Raw genomic sequence first — 22,076 nt, 5'->3', positions numbered from 1 at the left:
AGGAAAAACAGCAGAATCATCTCTAAAAGGAAACATTCTTGTTTCAAAGCAGCTCCTGGCAATTTCCTGGTTGAGAAAAGGATTCATGAGAATAAGATCGACGTCAGCCTCGGCCTGAAACTGAGGCGTGTCGTGAAGAACTAATGTTATTATTGGATGTCTTTCAGGTTTGACTTCAAAAGGCTTGATGACCTTTGAAAAAAAGAATCCTCACCTGTCCATAGAATTCAGCTGAAGGTGAAGATCGGGACCTCTCGTGAAAACAGGCAGGTTTGACACTCTCCTTCGAGCTCGGATCCAGAATGTTGTCGGCGGACCGGAATCGTCCGGAGGCTCTTGTCTCAGGAGGTTTCTTTTGGATGTTCCACCTGGCCTCGTACTCGGCGAAGGTGCCAAGTCGTTTCTGATCCAGGATGGAGTATGTTGGACCGCCCGGGGGGTCGTCCCCGCTCATTGTCCCTTTCGGCGTGGGCTCCGTTTCACTGGGAAAAATTCGGACTGTGGGGTCAATGGAATTCTCTGTGTTGGGAGACGTGTGGCCGGGCACAGTTGATTTCTCGTTCTGTCGGTCTGGGAAAGAGCTTGTGCTTTCTTCTTCTTTTACTCCAACTTCATGGATTTTGTCCGGTTCAGAGAAGGACTTTACCTTCTTTTCTACTCCGAAGCGCTTCCGTCCGCCAATGCGCAAAGGCGCGGATTTATTGGTCCCCACCTCTGAAAGTGTCGGAAGAGGAGTCAGATCTTTCCTGGCCATCGCAGAGGAAGGATAACTGGGTATGGCGTCAGCTGACGAGTGTTCCACCGCTACGGGTTCCAGGTCTTTCCTTCTGAAGGAAGTAGCTTTAAGGACCCGAGCTTGTGCTTCCTTCAAGTTATCCTTGTATGTGTTTGTGAAGGGGCTGTCTGCCAATGCGGGGGTGGAGCTCTGATTGGATTTCCACACATCCTGGTGGTCTTGGTTCTCATCGGGAAGAGTCGCCGCACTCTTACTCTTCTGCAGGTTGGCTCTTCTCATCTGGATTTCGTTTTTTAAGGTGGTGGCAAAGCGGTCGTTGCGTCGCATCTGCTTGGACTCGACCGTCTCCTCCGGGTCGAAAGCTTTTGAGGTCTCGTCCTTGGTGTCCGTGGCCAGCGAATGGAGGATGGGGGTTGTCTGGGGGCAGATCTTGTCGCTGGCCTGGCTGTGGTGTCTTCTATCTTGGGGGAATTCTCTGTGATGCAGGGGAAGGGATCGCCGTTGGTTCGAGAGTCTGATCGGGGGACAACTCGGGTACGGAGCTTCTTCATTTTGTGAACTTTGTCCCCTCTGGCTCCTGAGGTCATCGGCAATGGCTTTCGGGGATGAGGTTTCCACAGCAGAGGTCACGTGTTGTTTGCTGTATCCGTTCGTTTCTCTCCCATTTGAGGAGTACTGCTGTTGTGGAGAATATTTTGCTTTGGTGACTCCTTGTTGAGAATTCTGTTCGTTTCCAGTCTGGGTTAAGTTGAGGCTGGCCAAATTTTGCCTGTCCTCTGGTTTCCCCAATACAGGCTGCGACTTAGTGACACAGTAGTGTCGGCTTTGCCCAGCGCTCTCAATGTTTGGGTCTTTGGGAGCAAATGCTTGAGATGTGCTTAAATTCCTTCTGGTGTTCAGGCTGGCGGGTTGAGCGGAACCATTAGTGTGCAGCTCCTGCATGCTGGAGAAGTAGCCCCCGACATTCAGTGGCTTGGGAGCAGTCGCAGGCCACGGTTGTGCAGGAAAAGTGCTTTTGTCGCCGTGATGTTTGTGATGTGCGGGATGACCTTGCCGGACATCACAGGTGGAGAGGGAGTGCTGCTTGTTTGAGTTGAACTGGACGTGAGAGTAAAAACCTGCCCTGTCGTGTTTCGGGGACAGGTTTTGGCCACTGCGATCTTCAGTAGAAGGCTTCCCTGGAGTGCGTGAATTGGGAGGCTCGGGATGAGCTGCGACGAGGCCTCTTTCCTTGGTCGCGGCAAAACTGTCACTGCGTGCTGGCGGGAGCGGCAGTGGTGGTGAAGGGGAGGAGCTTGTCTTTTTGTCTGGAACATACCAGACAGGTCCACAACTTGTTCTACCGGAAGTGGCATGGAGGGAGCCAGCCTGGTCGTCAGCTTGGGGGGCGTCGCAGCCTCCCGGCATCTGAAAGTACGTCAGCCTGTCATCCTGTTTGACTCCCTCCATCAGACTTTGGCCGCTCCTGCCATTGACGGGCCTTCCTCCGGCATCCCACTGGCTAACTTTATACAGCACGTTCTCAGTGGAGGCGGCGTTGCTCTTTGAGAGCGTGAAGTCCGGCGTGCCAGAGCTGGTGGAGAACGAGCTGTAGGCAGAGTCTCGTTTGCCACTGCCGCCGCCTCCAAGGTGCTCCATGCTGTTGTTGGACTTAGCAAGGGACAACTGACCAGCCGGGTACGGGTGGGGGACGTGCTCTAGGCTGTCCATGCTGCCAAGAGAGCTGAACTGGTCCGAAACCCTGCAGAGGTTGGTTTGCTCCCAACCGGAGGACAGGTCAGTTGACGACGAACTGGGGGTTGAAAATGACCAAGAGCGAGGTGCTTATTATAGACCAAGTCACATTCACACAGAAATGCATTAAATGTGTTCCACTTGCTTGGATCAAGTGTGAAATATGTACATATATCTTCTACAGCCCTTCAATTGACTGTATCCAAAGGTCAGAATACATGTGACAAAACAATGTCTCTTCGGGGAAAGAAGCCTTACGTCGCATCGTATGTGGCGTGCCACACAACCGCCGAGGGTGGAGAAGATTGTGTTTTGGCTGACTCAGATTGCCCTTCGCTGAACTTAGTGGAGTGCCAGGAGTGCGGCCTGCTTATGGGTTCAGTGCGCCTGAACACAGAGAGAAGAAAACAAAATGCAGAGTGGATTTAGAGAGAGACACACGCACGCACGCACACAAAAAAATACTTGTCTCATCTCTGAGGAAGGATTCCAGCACCTTTTTGAGTGTTGAAATTCTGCCATAAAAAATAAAGATGGGGCTAAATGTTGCTAGCAAGGTGTAGCAAGAGGGGTTGCCTGTCACATGTTCATGGAAAAACAAACAAAAAACAACAACAAAAACCTCAAGGGGAAGTGTCTAAAAAAAAAAAACAAAAAAAAACATCATTTTGCTACTTTAAAAAAAAAAAAAAACAAACTCATCATTTTGCTACTTGAGATGCCCTTGCATTTGGGCAAGGAGAGCTGTTCATTTTGCATGGACATCATTTCACAAAACTAAATGTGATATCTTTTCATGACATTACCCTCAATTCCGAGTTAATTCCTGTAATTGCCATAGAAAGTTTCCACAACATTTCCACCCCTTCGCAAGACATTACCCTCAATTCCGAGTTAATTCCTGTAATTCCCATGGAAAGTTTCCAATTTAGGATATATCCAAAACCCACAACATTTCCAGCCCTTCGCAGTAAAACTAAAAACAACACATAGCTTCTCTAATCGTCACAAACTGACAAAGAACATACCCTATAAAGTGGTTCTTTCTGAGATGCGTGTCAGGAAAACAATGACAACACACATGAGAAGACACCAAGTAAAACCTCCATACATGCGCTACATGAGGAATGAGGCTAACGACAATCCACATGCCAGAGAGGAAGGCTACAAGTCGCTACAAAAAAGGAAGAAGCAGCGGAATAAAATGAATTTAAAAAAAAAAAGCTAAATGTGGGAGGAGGTTGTTGTTGGTTGGTGGTGGTGGTGGGGGGTGTACGGCGACATGAGGGTTAAGCTACGACTGGTCACTGGATGACGCCACACAACTGTACCTCATGGAACTTCGCAAAATCTTGGTAAGGAAGCTTCGGGCCACATGCACGTCATTCTCTGAGGGCATTTTCTGGGCTACAATGTCCACCATTTTCACATTCCTGGATAGCAATGGAAGGAACACATGCATACACACCAACACACACTTTTTTTTCAATTCAGCAACAATTGCGTTGGCATCACGAGACATGGCAAGATGCAGTGTCGCACTTTTTATTTTTTTTGCTCATTCTGAGACTACACCAGGGTTTCCCAAAGTGGTGGTGTGCATGCGATGCACGGTCTTCTCCGTTGAAATTAATGGTAATGCTTAATCCGCCCCCCCACCCCCAAAAAAATGTGTAGTGAGAATACTAGCATTCTACAGTATTGTTCTTTATGAAGCCAGAGAGTGATACTCTCATGAAATTAAACCGTTTTTGCATGATGATTCATTGCTTTAGTCCAATGGATTGCATGGCTACTTCTGGTGTTTGGTTGGTGGTGGTGGTGGTGGTGGGTGTACGGCGACATGAGGGTTAAGCTACGACTGGTCACTGGATGACGCCACACAACTGTACCTCATGGAACTTCGCAAAATCTTGGTAAGGAAGCTTCGGGCCACATGCACGTCATTCTCTGAGGGCATTTTCTGGGCTACAATGTCCACCATTTTCACATTCCTGGATAGCAATGGAAGGAACACATGCATACACACCAACACACACTTTTTTTTCAATTCAGCAACAATTGCGTTGGCATCACGAGACATGGCAAGATGCAGTGTCGCACTTTTTATTTTTTTTGCTCATTCTGAGACTACACCAGGGTTTCCCAAAGTGGTGGTGTGCATGCGATGCACGGTCTTCTCCGTTGAAATGAATGGTAATGCTTAATCCGCCCCCCTACCCCAAAAAAATGTGTAGCGAGAATACTAGCCTTCTACAGTATTGTTCTTTATGAAGCCAGAGAGTGATACTATCATGAAATTAAACCGTTTTTGCATGATGATTCATTGCTTTAGTACAATGGATTGCATGGCTACTTCTGGTGTGCATGCTTTGGCCACCAGGGGGCAGTATATTACAGACAAGAGGATCCACACGAAGGTGACGGTCACAAGTTCTCAGCAGGCTGTAGTAATAGTTGTCACAAATACAAAAGGAAAACACTCGCAAGAAGCTGCTGTGGGCCACAAGTCACGTCCCGACCGTCACACGCAGCCGAAGCGAAGCTCCTGATGTCACTCACTAGGCCATGCCCCAGAAAGTCACACACCCAAAACACAAATACTACAGTCATTATATAAAGACACACACTCTTTCTTCACATTCTCCATAATTATGTTTGATGTAGATATGTTTTTTTATGTAATACAGTACTATTTTGCTTTCTTAAAACACAATCTGAGGCGGCTGGACTGGACTGACGGCATTTCAATGGAGAGAATCAATTTGGTATAAAAGTAAATTGTGTGACGAACTTGCTCATGGGACAAATTAAACTTAGACAAAGTGCAACGGTGCAATAATAAAGAAGTGTTACAACTCCCTCTGTTGGCCTAGTTTAGGCATGAAAAAGCCAAATTCCCAGGATGTTGATTGACACGGCAAAGAGAATGAGCATTCACCATTGGAATCATGATGTCAACAGGACATGGCTGAGATGTACAAAGACGGGAACATGTGGTCCGTAGGACTACACGAGCCTAGCGTGGGGGTGGCGGGGGGAAAGAGGGGGCCGGGGGTAGTGCGGCTTAGGGATGGGAGAATCTCTTACGCGAATCAGATCAGCCACTTCACCCCTTTACAGCAAGCTGTCGTCTGCCTCCTGGTTAGCCTGTCGATCTTCCACAAGCAAAACAAAAAAATTGCCAATAACACTGGGGTGGGCCACAGTGTTCATGTCAGTGTTAACTGTGTATAATGTTACAATAGCTGACAATAACATTCAATATATAAAGGGGTCTCTGTCTTTTTTCCAAACACTTGATGGACATGATGGCAAGGAGTACATTTTTTTAGGTGGTACTTGGTTTAAACAGTTTGAGAACACAGGCTGTGTGATTCTTTCTCGACTTGTGTTAGGACATTGTAGCTCGCTTCTGAAGTCAGAGAGTCATTAAAAGTATGCGTGATGTTGCAAAGGTCAAGAATTTTGGACAAAGCCTTCAACTCCCATTAGACTCGGACCCGACAAATAAAAGCGCTGGGTTTAGGGGGTTGCGCCCTTTCGGTCACCTTGACTAAAAAAGGCCTTGAATGAATCCGTGACAGGGAGGTCCTTCATTCTGGAAAAACTACCATTCAACCATCAAAAACCATTGCTTTCAAAAAGACTACCAATTTTTAAAATGTGGGATGATTCATCTGGAAAAAAAAAATCATAATAATAATTGCGGATTAGTGTAAAAAGCTTCTTGGGAAGACAAAGCGAAAGCCAGCGTGGCGGAACTCCCATCTCCGGCGTTTCTGGGGCACTCGCGGGCAGCCACACATGGCGCCGGCCATTGGTATGCAAATGACGGCGGCTTTATTAGGCCTATCGTCAGGGCTACAGCTGGGCTGGTGCAGATATGCTTGGAAAGTGAATCAGTTGAGCTGCAACGTGATGGGGGGGAGGGGTGTGGTTGGCCCAGACCACCATCGATAGTGAATCAGTTGAGCTGCAACGTGATGGGGGGGGGAGGGGTGTGGTTGGCCCAGACCACCATCATCACATTTTATCGATAAGGACTTCAAGGATATTGAATCATCTCGTTCAATTTATGTTGAGAATAAATTTGGTGAGGGGAAAAAAATGCTTGTAATACAGTTGTGCCTTGAGATGCAGCCTGCTTAGCTTAATGCTAAGAAACAATCCAAAACCCCTTAGGCAGGCTAATGGCTAGCATCATGGTGTTAGAAGCCCTTTAAATGGCGAGCTGAATACAAACGATGGAGCAAAACATGTAGACAGATGATACTCACAGGCATACTGTATAGTCTTTATCCTCTCCAAAAACAACTAATATAAGTGCAGCTTACTGATGACTGCCTCCATGTACTTGATATACACTTGTCTGTATTATACTGCCCCGAGGTGGCCAGTGAAGGACCAGCACAATGCCCATTGAAGTAAGGCAAAAACTTTGACAAAAACTGTTCGTGTACTCGGGTGAATCTTTGGAGACAAATTCCTCAGTCTACCAAGATGGCAACATAGAGTTGAAAAACATGATTGTCAGCACGCAGCAAAGATGTGTTAATATTCACAGATATAAGCCCTTGAAACCACACGCTAAAGATTAATTTATGTCGCAAAGGCTAAATCTAGTTGATCGTGGCTTAACCTAAATGAAGCGTGACATTGCAAAACAATCACATATTAGGGTCACAAACCTAATACGGGCCAAAGTAAAGTTTGTTTTGACTCACCAAACCGGAGGACGCACAATCCCAAACACGACAACACGGACAACAACTTGGTGAACAAAGTGAGAGCGCTTCCAAGGACGCAAAGCATTTATGGCTCAATGACCAGCCGCAAAACCCCCGAAATCTACAACAAACTTTTTTTAAAAAGAAGTGGAGACTGCCGTCGTGATTAAGGCGTTTGTTCCCCCAAGGAGGGGGAGGAAGAGTGGAAGAATAAGAAGATGAAGAGGAGGAGGAGGCCAGCTATTGTCCAAAGCCAGTCCCCTCTTGGCTATTTTGTCCCCCATTGGCTCAAGAGCGGCTAATATGCTAATGGCAGGATGAAATGCAAAAGCGTCCTCCTCCCACCCTCACCCCAAGTTGTGAGGCGGATGTGCATTTCTCCTGTCGCTATAGCAACCGCTTGATCTCCCTGGGCGCACCCCACTTACAGAAAGCCCAGCTAATGAGCTGTGCAAGCGCTCAGGGTGACGGTAAAGCGAGCGATGTTTTGGCTCGAAAACGTTATTTAGCCGTTGTGGTAGCACGGCGGCCTAGTGGTTAGCATATCGCACTGTCTTGAAGTCTGGGGCTCCGACTTCAGCCATCGTCCGTCCAATGTCAACTTTGCAGGTCTTCCAAGTGCTTGCCAGGGTTTTCTTCTGGCACTCTGCCGAATACATAACGCCAGTACTCCTATTACGTTACTCCCCAAGCCTGACATACTATATACAGCAACATCAATACTGGTGTACGGACGCTGTATCATAAAATGGGCCGATATGATACGTCACAATTTTAATATTTAATACTTTATCACAAGAGATGACCATACATGGAAATAGTGTCATGTAATACTGTTGAATCAATATTACACCATAACAGAAAAGGACGCGGTACGTGGGCATTGATATTAGACAACGGTGACTGTATTGATTGTGTCTGATCAGGTGGTATCGATAATGCTCGCATGTTAAAATAAATTCAAAAATGGCAGAAATTCCTTTTCCCTGAATTCCATCGGGATATACGACAAAAGTATGTGGAAATCAGATGCGTAGCTTTCGACAAATCCCACAGACTAGCTGAAGTGTATTGAAAAATAAAAGCAACACCATCCTCGGTGGAGGAAAACGATCCAGCACCTTCAATAGTTATTTGCTTCTTTATGAAAACGCAGTCGTTACCTGTTTGAGTAACATCGGTCCTGTCTGCCTCCTTAGATTCCAACTGAGCCGGAATAGTCCAAGCAGATGAAAATATTAATCAAATCGTGACTACCGATTTTTGGCTACTGCGCTGAACATACTGAGGGGTTGTGAGGTTGTGGCTAGAAGCAAACAATTATAAGAAATCCACTTACAAGCGAAATTCAGTGCAGCACATTCCAAACATGCTGCATGAGCTTATTAACAAAAAAAAAAATCAACAAAGAGCTGTAAACACCAGACCTCCCCAGCTCTTCCCTGCCGCGCACATGTGTCCAATAAGCTCTTCCCCAGGTAGAACTGGATGGTGGACTGAACCTCTGTTGGAAACGTGGCCTGTAAGTGCAACCATGAAACTACGATGGTATGTGTACCGTTGGAAGACGTGTGCACTTCTGCAAAAACGCCAGAAGAGGGAGGCCACCCACTGCAATGAATGGCAAGAGTTTGCCGTTGTAAACTTTTAATGATTCTCAGAGCGGCTAAGCTAGGGTGAGAACAACCCCCCCCCCCCACACCCCCAGGAAGAAAGAGCAAGACCGAGAGCGAGGTCGAGAGCGAGCGCGACCTCGCGCAAGAAGGAGAGAGAGTCCAGGCTGCAAGAGGTCGGGCTAGTGGGCAGCAAAATCCACTGAAGTGAAGAAGTAAACAGCGAAGACATTACGGGGGAAAAAAAATGAAGGCCAGTGTAAACTTAACACACCTAAATCTGTTACACGTTTGAGCCTTTGAGAGGCAGTGGAGAGCTTCAACAGATATCGAGGCCAATCAATTTCATTTTGAAGGATTCTTGAAAATGGTCAAAATGACCCTAAAAGGGCCGCTTCAACAAAACTCGCAAATTCTTTTCAGTGTCGAATAATGATAGACAGGCCCACCAAAACTACTGTTGCAGAGTGACACTGGCTGCGGCTTGTGAATTTTCAAATTTGTGAAGGTTGGACAAGTTTTTTCTTTGAAGGACCACTAGAAATGGCCCAAACCACCACTTGAAACCAAAATGACAGATTTCTTGTGGGGTTTTTTTCCCCCCTCATCATAGACATTCCCATAAAATTTCTTGGTGATAAGTAAAACTAGCTTTGGGGGATGGATTTTTAAAATTGAGGACATAAGACAAGTTATCTTCAAAGGACCGTGGAAATTGACAAAATTGCCACATGAAACCAGAATGGTAAATTACTTCTGGGCATGGCTTCATGAAACCTTTTTTTTTTTTTTCTTCACGTCGCTGAGTGAGACCGGCTTCAGGGTTGAGATTTCAAAATCAAGGAGCGATTAGATTTTCCTGTTTTATGGTGAGTCATCAAGGTCTGCTGTCATGGACCGCCCACACTCATTGACAGAAGGCTTAAATGTTTTTTCAAATTAGCGACACCGTCCGTCTGTCTGGAATATGTGGTTCAAATATAGTTGCAATCGGACAAAATTTACAACAAAGTCATCTTTCGAGGACCCTGGAAAAGGCCACAATGACCTACGATTACCATTTCAAAGCAAAATGGCGGACTTTGCGTGAATTTTTTGACGTGGCTTCTTGAGACCGTTTTGCGGGTCTACTCAGGATTGACAAGCCAACCCAATTTTCGATTGCTGAGTGAAAGCGGCTTTTAGGGGGGCTGAATTTTCAAAATTTTCTGGGATTGGGCGAAATGCACTTGCAAAAATTTGCTGCGCGAATATTACAAAAGCTGTCAAAATGTATTTAACCGGATAATAGTTACAATGATACTTAGAAGTTCCTTTAAAGCTGCTAACTTGTCACATTGATTCCAGTGACACTCCTGCATAAAAGCGGCAATTTGCCATGTCGGGGCATGCTGCGCAGATGCTGAAATGCAAACCGCACCTTTGTAGTTGACGACGTGTGTGGCTGTCTGGAACGGCGTTTGACCGACAATCCCAGTTTCATCACCGCATGCCGAATACTCGCTCGCTCCTGTTTGTAACGAGGCCGCACCTGAACCCGGAGCACGTTCTGACAGCTTCCTGTTCAACATGATCCCCGAGATAACAAGAACAGCGATGCTATGGAAGGATTTCTATACGGAAAAAAAAAAAAAATTAATATGTATTGTCAATCTTTGTGAATGGAAAGCACTTTCTAAACTGTAAATGTCCGTGCAGTTATGTAGCTTAGCATGAGGTCGACTAAAATGTTCGGATTTCGAGTTAGGTCAAATATTTCTGGAAATAATAATGAATACCGTATTTTCCGCGCTAAAAGGCGCACCTAAAAGCCTTCCATTTTCTTAAAAGCTCACAGCGCGCCTTAAAAGCCGATGCACCTTGTGTATGGTTATTACGGTAATATGTCGACCCCAAAATGGCTCCTTGATCGAGACAACGCAGAGTTCAAACTTAAGGCGATCGGGTTACGCAGTTGAACACGGAAATAGAGCAGCGGCAAGAGAGTTCAACATTAACGAGTCAATGTTATAACTTGCTGTTGGTTCAGTAAACTGTGTCGCTGCTTTATTAAAGTTTTACTGACATCTGATCGTTCTGTCGGTATTTCCTTGAGCGTAGCTCCATCTAGTGGATGCATTGTAGATTGAGTCTTATAATGCGGTGCGTCCAATGTATGAAAAAAATTTAAAAATAGGCCATTCATTGAAGGTCGCCTCATAATCCAATGCGCCTTTTAGTGTGGAAAATACGGTAACTACGACAGTGCTTAAATATATGTGATATCATTTGGTGTCGTGTCTAGAAGCATTCATACACTTCCTGCTTTTTCGTTGCGGCCCTCAAACATTGGCCAAAGTAAATACGTTTCTCAAAAGTTATTTTCGGGGTATTCGTTTCGATACCATAGGAATTTTCTGAAACAAAAACAGCTGATAATACGACCATGGCATCCCTCGAACAATCCCAAATAGCAAATATGGCGTCTCCCTCAGTGACTAACTTGTCTGGGATAACTTTGGACATGCTCGCCGAGGGAGATAAAGTCAATTCTTGAAGGCGGACTAAGAGCAGGAAGGAAGCCGACTGTCCCAGATGGCTCGGAGGCCGTCGGACAACACAATAAGAACAATGGGATCGCGTCGGCAGGAAACATCTTTCTTCATTTAGCTTGGCAAAGGCGACAATAAGCAGATGCGCACTTGATGTGTTCAAACAACAACCGCACACATTGTTTCCCCGACAATGGTATTGATCGCACATGAGCAGCAGGCGATATGGGACGTGTCACCTCCACAAAAGTACGTTTTCATTTTCAAAGTTACGGCTGATACCAGTTAGTTATACTGAGGTCCGACCACAGCACAAAAGGACAGAAAAGTGTAACCGCCTCGCTCTAGTTACGCTTCTACTACGTAAACAAATACAGCGCAGCTCAGCCTCAGGCAGGCGGATGTCATGACGAGCGACACTTCGGTGCGACGTCACTCATTAATTCGCATAAGACTTTACGTTAATTACTTGTAGCGGTACTTGAGTATTTTCTTTTCAGTAGGAGTTCAGTTTTGACTCAGTTACAATGAACTACATACTGTTGCCACTCAAAGCCGCTTTGCATGTGGTGAGACCAACGGCGAGTGGCCTTCCTGGTATGGCAGGCCTCGTCTGCGGGGCGATTACGTTCCGATGTGATATGAAACATCGCGGAAAGACAAACAGACAGCGATGGGTAGACAAAGCTGCCATTGTTGGTTCTTTCGTTTGTCGGAAGGAGCCGAGGAATGATTCATCAGTTTAGAGAAGATATGAAGGCCACGAGAATGCCACAGGGGATATTTACGGTGTCAGGGAGCGTAGAGGTGAAGTGGTGACGCACAGAGGTGGCGGAAGTACTCGCAGTTTGTACTTAAGTAGAAGTACAGCTATTTGAGTCAAAAAAGAAAAAAAAATGTCAGACTGAAATGTCCTTATGTAAAAAGTAGCAATCACTTTTACTGTTAACTATATACAATACTTGGCTTTGATAACATAAAAAAAGTTCTGCTCAGAAAATAGTTTCTCTTTTATTAACTTATATATGTCGTGCTCGTACCGAGAAGAAAAAAAAATCATGCATTTTTTTTTTTAACATCATGTCATCAGCGCAGAATGAAAAGTAACAACCCTGTTCTATACAGTTTTCAAATGTTGGGAGTGAAAGTAAAAAGTTGCCCGAAAAATGAATATTAAAATACCGACTGTGCAGTATTTGTACAAAAGGTTAAATGACTAATTTTTTTTTTTTTTTTTTGTAGTTGAACATAATGGAATGAAACCCGAATCAAAGTGGATTAATCGATGTCATTAATTTTCAGCACAGCGGTCCCCAACCTTTTTTTTGGGGTGAAAAGTAAAACAAATAAAATATCAAGACACCAGATAACAACAAAAAAATCGATTTAAGTACAGTAACAAAGTATTTATACTTGGTTACTTCCCACCACTGGCTGACGCAGCACAATTGAGTCAAGTCCAAAAGTTATGTGTGTGTGTGTGTTTTGGGTATGATGTCACCCACAACCAATCTTCCTTGACAGCGGCGGAAAGCCGCGTCACAAAGGCACAACCGCGGCGCGAGCCCACCAAACAGGATCATCCGGCTCGCTAGAAACTTGACGGCGGCGGTGGCGGGAAATCCCGCCTTTCCATCACTGCGGGGTTTGTCGTCTGGAGTTGTTGCCGCGGCGACCCTCTTACCTTTTCACCATGAGACTGAGCGTCCGGTGGGAGCCTTTCACCAAGCAGATTGCCTCCTGCCTGAATCCGCTCAGGGGAATCTCGTTAATGTTGACGAGCTCATCCCCCGCCTGCAGGCCCACAGCTGCCGCCTTGCTGGCCGCCTCCACCTGACACACAAACACAGCACACCATTTGACACGGACCCCAAGAAAGTCATCCTGCCACCCAGAGTGAGTTAGCATCTAACATTTTAGCAGCAACACACAAATCCAGACTAAGCGTGAACAATGAAACTTATAAAGCTACAAATACTTGCAGAAATGTCATCTTAATGGGCATTGAAGAGCATTGACATGCAGTTCACTTCGGGAAAAAAGTTCCATGCGCCACGAATGCTCTGATAGCAGAACGGCCACAAGAGGGCGCCAGGGATTGTCAACGGCAGCTTTCGCGAAATAAGGCCGGTATCGGACCGACACCGACACCTAGTATCGATACACGCCCAATCCTACTCAGTCAGTAAAATGCCCGAGAAATGAATACGAAATATCGACTGAGCAATATTTGTACAAGAGGTTGAATTACTAAAGATTTTTTTGTATGTATGGGACTTTTTCCTCACACAATGCTGATTTCAAATTCATCCTGACAGGGCTAGCGCACGGGACCGCGATGACGGTTGGTCAGCGCAAAACTAGCAAAACACGGATAAATTTCATATTCAGCGAGTATGATTATTAGTATTTGATTGACATTTTTCGTCATGTTTAATTAAGAATGGGTTTCTAACAGCGAATTTGTGTTTTTGAACAGCACTAACGTTTTCGATCATTTCAACGTGATGGCGGTGAATTAAGTCGCTCAAGTCCCCACAGAAGGCCTCAGACACCGAATGTGTGGCCACCCACCGCACGCTATGTGTGTTTAATGTTAAAATAAAGTCAAACTAAAAAGAAATGGACGTCAGGAGCGGGTCAATTGAGCATCTTTATGGCTGTCAAACACTGGCCGCGTGTCTGATGGCAGACGCCTGCGAGAAGCCGGCGATCGCACAGAAGGTCAGCTGGTGGTGATGCGTCTGACAGGAGACCGGCCGAAGATGTCCTCACAAGAAAACGAGGCCTCGTCGGCAGAGGTGGTAAAAGTACTCTCAGTCTGTATTTAAGCAGAAGTACAGATACTTCTGTGTTTGTTTAAAAAAAAAAAAGTGGGCTACTCAAAGTACTGATTCAGCTTCTTAAGCAAGATATTTAGTTTCAAATATAGGGAGTAAATGAAAAAAACATGTCAGTAAAATATGCAAATCTATAGACACTTGAAAATTTGACGAAAGGAAAGTCACAAAGTATTTACACTTGATTACATCCAACCAATGGTTGGCCAAAAAACAAAAACAAAACTATGTGTGTAGTAGGATATATATCAGCATGTGCCAGGTTTTTCACTCATTGTGAAAAAAACTAATAAGAACTGTCACTGGTCGCAAAAAGGAAACGGCGTAAAAAGTTAATTTGGCTGGAAACACGCACCCAGTTAAAAATGCAACATTTTCTCAAATCCAACTGAACTAATCAGGAGAAGCTTCATCAAACAACCGGACAACCCAATGTCCAGCATGTATTTTACTTCCCGAAGAGACTAGATGTAAATACCACGAAATGAAACCTGAGATGGCGCCCAAATGTCTTTCTTATACTGTACAACAGAAACAAAAGGAATCCACCTTTCGCGTTCCAAAACTTTTGTCGAGGACTGTCGAAACTGCGTTGCTTCCCACCACTGCTCTTCACATTAACACGCCGGGATCTGCAGCTGATTATCAGTGAACCTGTGGGCCTGTCGGGAGGTTGCGGATGACTCAACGATGCAGGCATGTGTACATTTACAGAACATGACGTGGTCTTTATCCTCAACGCGAGAGAGACTGGATAACGACCAACCATCTTATTCTTTTTTTTTTCTTTTTCATCATTCGTTCCTCATTCCGCTACGAGACAAGGTTACGAGGGGAAGGGCTGGGGGGTTGATGGACGCTGGCCGGGTTCCCGACCTGAGCCCGATATGGTCATGTATTCTGTGGAAGAGCCCGAATCGATGGCCGATGCATACTCGCTGGATCAGGCCCTGCCAACTGCGAAACAGCGCTTTGGATATTTTTAACTGTGGTCCTAAAACATAAAATAAACACTGGTTGACAAGTCCAAACGCAGCGGTTGAGCAATCAAAGCGGCCGATTCTACGACTCTGAGAACTTTAGGATCCTAATTGTGGCTTGAAGGGTTTGGAGACTTCGCAAACCCGCTGAAGACCGGGTGTTCATGTAAAACTGGGGACTCGCAGCTGCTTTTGACCAGTGGGAAGCAGCTAGTGCCAACAAGGCCTTCTCTGCTGGAATTTCACTTCAACACAGAAAACCGATTTGATTCGACCAGTCGATTGAGCTCGGTCACAGCAAAATACACGGCGAGTACATTTGCTTCGATGTTGTCATAGCAGGAGTTTTATACGAACCGGACGGAAAGCTTTTTTTGGTTTGAACAGACGAACGTTTGTCTTCTTGACAGACATGACGGAGTAAAGCTTTGGCCCGAATCACCTTCGAGTTTCCGTCACGTCCCTTTTCACGAATGCTCACACAGATATTTGAATTGCTTTGCTTACTATGATTCTTGTGACGAATGAAAAAAAAAAAAAAAAAGTGTTTTACAGCACAGAGTTAGGGCCATTTAAAACTCATTCAGTACCAGCCAATTCTAGACCAAGTCTGAAAAGACGTTTCAAAACGTCTTTGGGAGTGAATGAGTTAAGTGCATCTTAATCACTGCCCTCGCTCGCCATTCTGAAGATCACTAATTAGGTTTATACACGTGTAACCGTCGGTAGTAAAGCACAGTCCTGGATGTGGATAAAGAACGAGGCGTTATTTAGAAAAATAAAAATAAAAAATTGAACAGCTCGTCAACCTTCTCGACTGCACGGTTGGCTTTCATTGCTTCCAACCACATAAATACATAAAGAATGTGGCCAACAGTACAAACGAAGAGCCAGACAACACAAAAATAAAGGCTGACTCTCCGGGAGATTTATAGTTCCCTTTTCTAAACAGTTTGCGCTGCGCTCGCCTAATCAGCGCGGGCCACATCGCACGCCCTTTGTTGACGCTCTTCCTCCGGGCCTCCAATCAGTCAATGTGCAGCTATCCTGGATGACCGTGAAAACAGTCTCTCAAAAGGGATGTGAGGGGAAGGATGTGGTGCGGGGACGAGAGGAAGGAATGCGGACTTTCTGCTGACAAGGCGTCCTGTCATCAAAACCTCACGTGTGGTCGGGACTTGGTTTGAATGATGCTTCATAGGCCGCCGGTAAACAAACAGATCAGTCCACCGTCCGGTTTTTTGTTTTATACGCTTGTTTTCGTGAGGGTCGCAGGTGAGCTGTGGGCGTCTGTCCCAGATGACATTCGGTGAGAGGAGGGGTCAGTTTTACAGTGAATTGGGAGTCATGAAAAGAAACCGCTTGAAGCGAGCGTGCTGTTGGCAAAAGCCTCCGATTTCTTGATATCAAGAGAGGAAGAACAAGGTGCTAAGGAACAACTCAAAGCCAATTCCAAATGGAGTCGAATCCAATTTCCAAATCGCAAAGGCTACAAAGGCGACATGGGATCTTGATAGATATGTCGTGAAAGTCCCAAACCCCTTCACCGCTGTCATATCTTCTATTTGACTGAACGTTTGCACATTTTTATACTTATGGTCGACAAGGCCTGGAATAAAATAGTTCTTAAATCGGTGAAATCTGCCAAAACCGAAAAATAATCGATGAGGCACATGCGTTTGTGTGAGCCCACAAAGTCCCCCCCATACAAAAGAATCTTGATAATGAATCCATTGTGTTTTACGTGGACTTGAGGGTTTTTTTGCATCGTGTGAGAAGAGAGGCTGCGTCGCGCAACAACATGTCGTTCCACAAAACGCAAACGTATGCACGGGACGGCGTACCCAGCTGTGCCATGTAAAACGGGATTATTTAACTTTATCCCGAGTGAGGCCTTTTAAGGCCGCCAAGACCTCGCGCATTACCTGAGTCATGATAGGAATGTGAAGAATTTTAATGAGAGCCAGGAAACCCATGCCCACCCCCCCACCCCCGAAATCACTTCTCACACTGTGGGTCATGATGTGTAGATTTTCTACAGACACGCATCTTCATAGACATTCATAAGAGCAGTTGCCTTTGAATTCCTTTGTATAAATTAATGAAAAAGGAAGCTTTTAATGTAACGATGACGGGGCCCAGTACATAGCTGTGGAGTACTTATTGACAAGAAATGTATTGTGGGACAGGGAACCTCAATTTTGACTGATTTGGCTGCACGTCAGAAAGATACGTACTAATGGGGATGAAATGCGACATTTTTACACGGAAAAAAACAAGCAGAAGTGTGCGGAAGAGCACTTTACAACATTGTTAAACAGAACCCAGTAAAAAGTGACATCGAAAAGAAAATCCATGATGACAGAAATTATAGCTTTGAAGCGAAATAGAGTCCATTCCTTTATCTATCCAGCCTGCACTAAAAATAGATAGCCTTGCCTCTTTATCTGGTAAAAGTATCTGGTGTCGGATATCATCTTACCACTGGTACCACAAGCTACCTTCTTGCAGTGCAGCAATCTGGAACAAATGAGACTGCTGAGCACAATATGGCCAAGTCGACAATACAGCAGAGACCTTCAAAGTAATGCGAGTGATGTCAGGAGCTCTGAACTCAAGCGCCAGTCGGCCATTTTACAAGGCTTTACGCTTTTTTCAGATTCCATTTGTGTGCTCGGTTCCTTGCCATGTTCAATAATTGGCTGAAAGTGAGAAATTCAAATCAACGATCCTCACTTGAAATGGAAATGCCATTAAAAAAAATAAAAATAAAATAAAATATTTGTCACATGTTTTGTAATTAAAAAAAAACAACCTCATCTCAAAAAAACGTATTAAGTCGTGTCAGTCGTAGTTCAGGGCACCACTATACATAACAAACATTCGCTGCACTTTAAGGGTTAAAACCTCACCAGATCTCCTTTGGCTGCTGCCTCCAGTATCCATGTGGTCATAAAATATTAACAGCAAAACGGTGTCAACATCAAACTGCAGTCTTCACGGTTGATTTCATACGGTGACATATTAAGTCCCCAAAAGGCATACTTTTTATGGCTAAAAAAACCCTACACGAGAGTCCCCTACAGAAAGTTCAACCCCCCCCCCCGGGTTTGAACTTTGGACTTCTTTTGGGTCGATGCCGAAGTGACAGGCACAACTCAAACAGGTGATGGTGTTTTAGCACCGGGAATTAGGCATCCAGCGAGCCCTCACGTGGTAAATGATTACACAGGCGACGTGGGAGCACACATCGCACGAAGACACAAACTGCCTGTCGTCTGCATTCTCTCCACACGCAGCAGAGTACAGCTCGCTGCGTTCCATCTGTGACATTGTGTGAGCAATGACATGGAAGTCATCTAAGCGGGGGGTGGGTCACGGAGTCCGTCTTAAAAATCATGGGTTGGTAGGCACTGTGTTTTGGTTTTTAAGGTTTGGTGTAAAAAGGTGAACATTTGAAGACATTTAAAATGAAATACGTTTTTTAAGAAATGATAACGGTGCATTCTCAAATGAATTATCAGGTTAAGATTCACAAATAAATGTCCACAAACATTCAACAATTGATATTTAGTCATAAAGGAAAGATTAAATCTTTTCTTTTTGTAAAGTGCAACATCAATAGCTTTGCTTCCTTTCAGGACATTACAATTTTTTTTTTAAGAAAGCCCACTACTATCATTTTGTCTTCTTTTTAGTAAAGTGCAAGATCAACAGCTTGGCTTTTTTTTTCCAGACAGTGCAATCTCAAACAGTTTCTTCTTTTTAGGAAAGTACAAGGGTCCCTCCGTATACCATATTTTTCTGACTATAAATCGCTCCAGTCCGGTGCATAAGAAGCTCCAGTCAAAATACGCATAACGAAAAAGAAAAAAAAAACCATTAATCGCACTGGACTTTAAGTTGCATTTTTTGGGGGCAGTGCAATCTCAAACAGTTTCTTCTTTTTAGGAAAGTACAAGGGTCCCTCCGTATACCATATTTTTCTGACTATAAATCGCTCCAGTCCGGTGCATAAGAAGCTCCAGTCAAAATACGCATAACGAAAAAGAAAAAAAAAACCATTAATCGCCCTGGGCTTTAAGTTGGGGGGGGGGGGGGGGGGGGGCGGTTATGTTATAAAACCGGAGAGCAAGGACAGGTGGCATCTGACATACACCCAAAATCTCCATTCACGAATCATGTTGACAGCAGCAAATGAGTTTGGTTGGATTCGAAGCTTCTACTTCAAACTATGAAAACAGTTTTCTTTTTTTTAGTCTAAAATGGTTGACCTGAACTAGACTCCCGTGTTGCAGTGTGGCCAAAGGTAGAATCCCGGTCCCTTATTGCACCTTAAGGTGCTCTAAATATTAAATCTTTGTTGTGGCAGATCTACTGTGCACTTACTGGCTAGCACCTGCAGCTCACATCGCATGCGCACTAAAGTTTTATGAGTTACAGGAAAATAAGTTCCGCTCTGTTTGATTTTTTTCATATTTCCTGTCATTCAGGATTTGTCGGCAATTATCAAAGGACGCTGGCAAAAGGAAACAACATTGACGACATTACAGCACCTACAGTCCAAGCTGAATGATGAACACGCAAACAATACAGAGCGAAAACATTTAGAATTTTTCCTGTTTTGAGCGTTCGGTCATGTCTGAAGAAAATGAGCCGCTGCTCACCCCCCCCTCTACTGCGGGGTCAATGTGGAGTATGCCTTTTGTTACCATGACGACTAGGGGCAGATAAAAGGTTGTTTTTCTGCTCAGGACAAAGCCATGTCTAATGTCAATATATTGTTTGGCGCCATCTTGTGGACTTTGTTGCCAAGCAACTACGTTGAAGTAAGGGGAGGAACTTCGTTCAGTCAAGCCAACACATTGTCTAATACAAAATAAGGAATTTATCATCTTTTTAAGGGGGCATCCATGATGCACCAATTTTCACTTTTTAAAGGGGTTCACTGTGAGAGTAAAATTAGCTTAGTCATGGAATAGATTTAAATCTGCAAGCTATTAAAGTCAATTTTCTAATAAATGTGCGTTTTAAATGATATTAGTTTTGGGCTGGCTTACCTTGGTGATGAGCAGGGGTTCGCGATGCTCCAGGCCACCGCGGAGCGTAAAGCCCCACGGCGCACCGCCGGAAAGCGATACTTCCAGGAGCCTCCAGCCACCACCGTCCCCGTCTCGTGCCCTGCAGTCCGAGTCTCCCGCTTTCGTTATGACGTGCCAGTGGTGGCTGCTGCCGTTGCTGCCGTCCATGTAGTGTACGTCTACCTTATACTGCTCTGAATCCATGGCACTTTGAAAGGAAAGAAACAATGATGACACCATTAGTAAACAGACCCTCGTTCAAGCAAGGGAGAGCAAACTAAATAATTGAGCTTCCCAATATTATTGGGTTTTTTTTTGTTTTTTGTTTTTTTTAGGCTGACACAGATTCCAATACTTGACAGAATAAAAATTATGACAACCGATGGCCTGTCTGTGTGGAGTTTGCATGTTCTCCCTGTGCCTGTGTGGGTTTTCTCCGGGTACTCTGGTTTCCTCTAACGTTCCAAAAACATAAATGGTAGGTAGATCGAACACACTAAATTGTCTCTAGATGTTATTTTTGCCCATTTTAAAAGCACTAATATGGGCACAATTAATTGGTCGGGCCCTGGTTAATATAATTTTAAATGTATTCATCAATTGGATTTATATGTGCTAAATTACATTAACTACTTTATAAAATATCACACCGCGTACTGAACCGTGGAGCAGGGATCGAGATACCAATTGACTAAGAGATGTCTCGTTACAGCCATGGTAAAAATTTTACTTTTTACTTGAGTACATTTTAATCTATATATATATATATATTTTTTTTTTTTTAACTTCTACAGACGTAAGCGAGTTGAACCTATACTTACAACAGTATTTTTCTTACACAAGTACCTATACTTCTACTCAAGTACGGAGTACTTTTGCCACCTCTTTACAAACAGTTTAAACACTACAGACACACATGCACCAATGTGAACCACTTCAACGTTGGAAACTATCCCTTCTTTATAGTTTGATCATTTTGTTTAACCATAAAAACGGAATAAATCACTCTTTTGTATGTGTTTAAACACCTGTTGTCATTGTCCAGACGGCAACTTAATGCTCTTAGCACAACAAAGTCCGAGAACAAACACAAAGAAGGGGGGAGACCATCTTGTCCAGCAATAAAACACAACAAAAACACAATTAAATACATCGAATAAAACTCTGTGTCACTGCGTCGAACCTTAAACTAACATACGCTTGATGTTTTGCCCAACACAACGTTGGATTTAGTGTTTAAAAGCGTCGCCTCACCTGGAGAATGCAATTTGTGGATCAACCGGTGGGCAATCACAGACCGTCCCGGTCGTCTCGATAGCCGCTCAATCAGTTCGGACGGGTGCCACTCGCTTAGGTCCCGGTGTCGCTTTTAGTAGGCATTCTTCATTTTTATTTTCTTGTTTTGTAGCTTGTATTTGAAGCGTCCGAACACGTCGCTCGGCGAATACAAAGTGTGCGAGAGGCTTGTCCGGTTGCCTGATAACTCTTTGGCGGCACAGACCACCGACACCAACACTGCCAACACTCACATAGATACACACACAGCAGAGCTAAGTTAGCTCAGCCTCCACTCGGCCACCGTAGATCTAGAATGCATTACAATGGCGACCTCTACCGACAACCATCCGAACACTGGCAAACGGTGACTACACTGATTTAAAACAAATCACTACATTACCCAGAAGCCCTATGGGAAGAACGACAGAAAAGCCGGAAGTGTGTGGGGAAAGAGAAATCGATCGATAGAAAGCTGGATAGATAGAGAGATAGAGAGAGTCTCTGGAGAGCGATAGAGACAGAGAGAGAGAAAGAGAGAGAGTTTTTTTAATTC

General features: G+C 44.6%; 1 protein-coding gene across 1 annotated transcript in view; it reads right to left on the bottom strand.

The window, feature by feature from the left end:
* Positions 1–21,806, bottom strand: part of LOC109531948 (protein Shroom2-like) — a 28,117-nt gene extending 6,311 nt beyond the window's left edge. The window contains exons 1-5 of the mRNA XM_019896485.1: positions 21,500–21,806; positions 20,225–20,453; positions 13,029–13,177; positions 2,729–2,857; positions 215–2,528 (exon numbers count right to left, since the gene is read on the bottom strand). Of these exons, the coding sequence (XP_019752044.1) occupies positions 215–2,528; positions 2,729–2,857; positions 13,029–13,177; positions 20,225–20,449 (2,817 nt within the window). The 5' untranslated portion in view covers positions 20,450–20,453; positions 21,500–21,806. The remainder of the gene's footprint in view (positions 1–214; positions 2,529–2,728; positions 2,858–13,028; positions 13,178–20,224; positions 20,454–21,499) is intronic.
* Between the last annotated feature and the right edge of the window lie 270 nt (positions 21,807–22,076).

This window comes from Hippocampus comes, unplaced genomic scaffold, assembly GCF_001891065.2.
Source record: "Hippocampus comes isolate QL1 unplaced genomic scaffold, H_comes_QL1_v1.1 scaffold22, whole genome shotgun sequence".
In the NCBI taxonomy this organism is placed as follows: Eukaryota; Metazoa; Chordata; class Actinopteri; order Syngnathiformes; family Syngnathidae; genus Hippocampus; species Hippocampus comes.
This window is presented reverse-complemented; position numbering and strand designations above follow the sequence as displayed.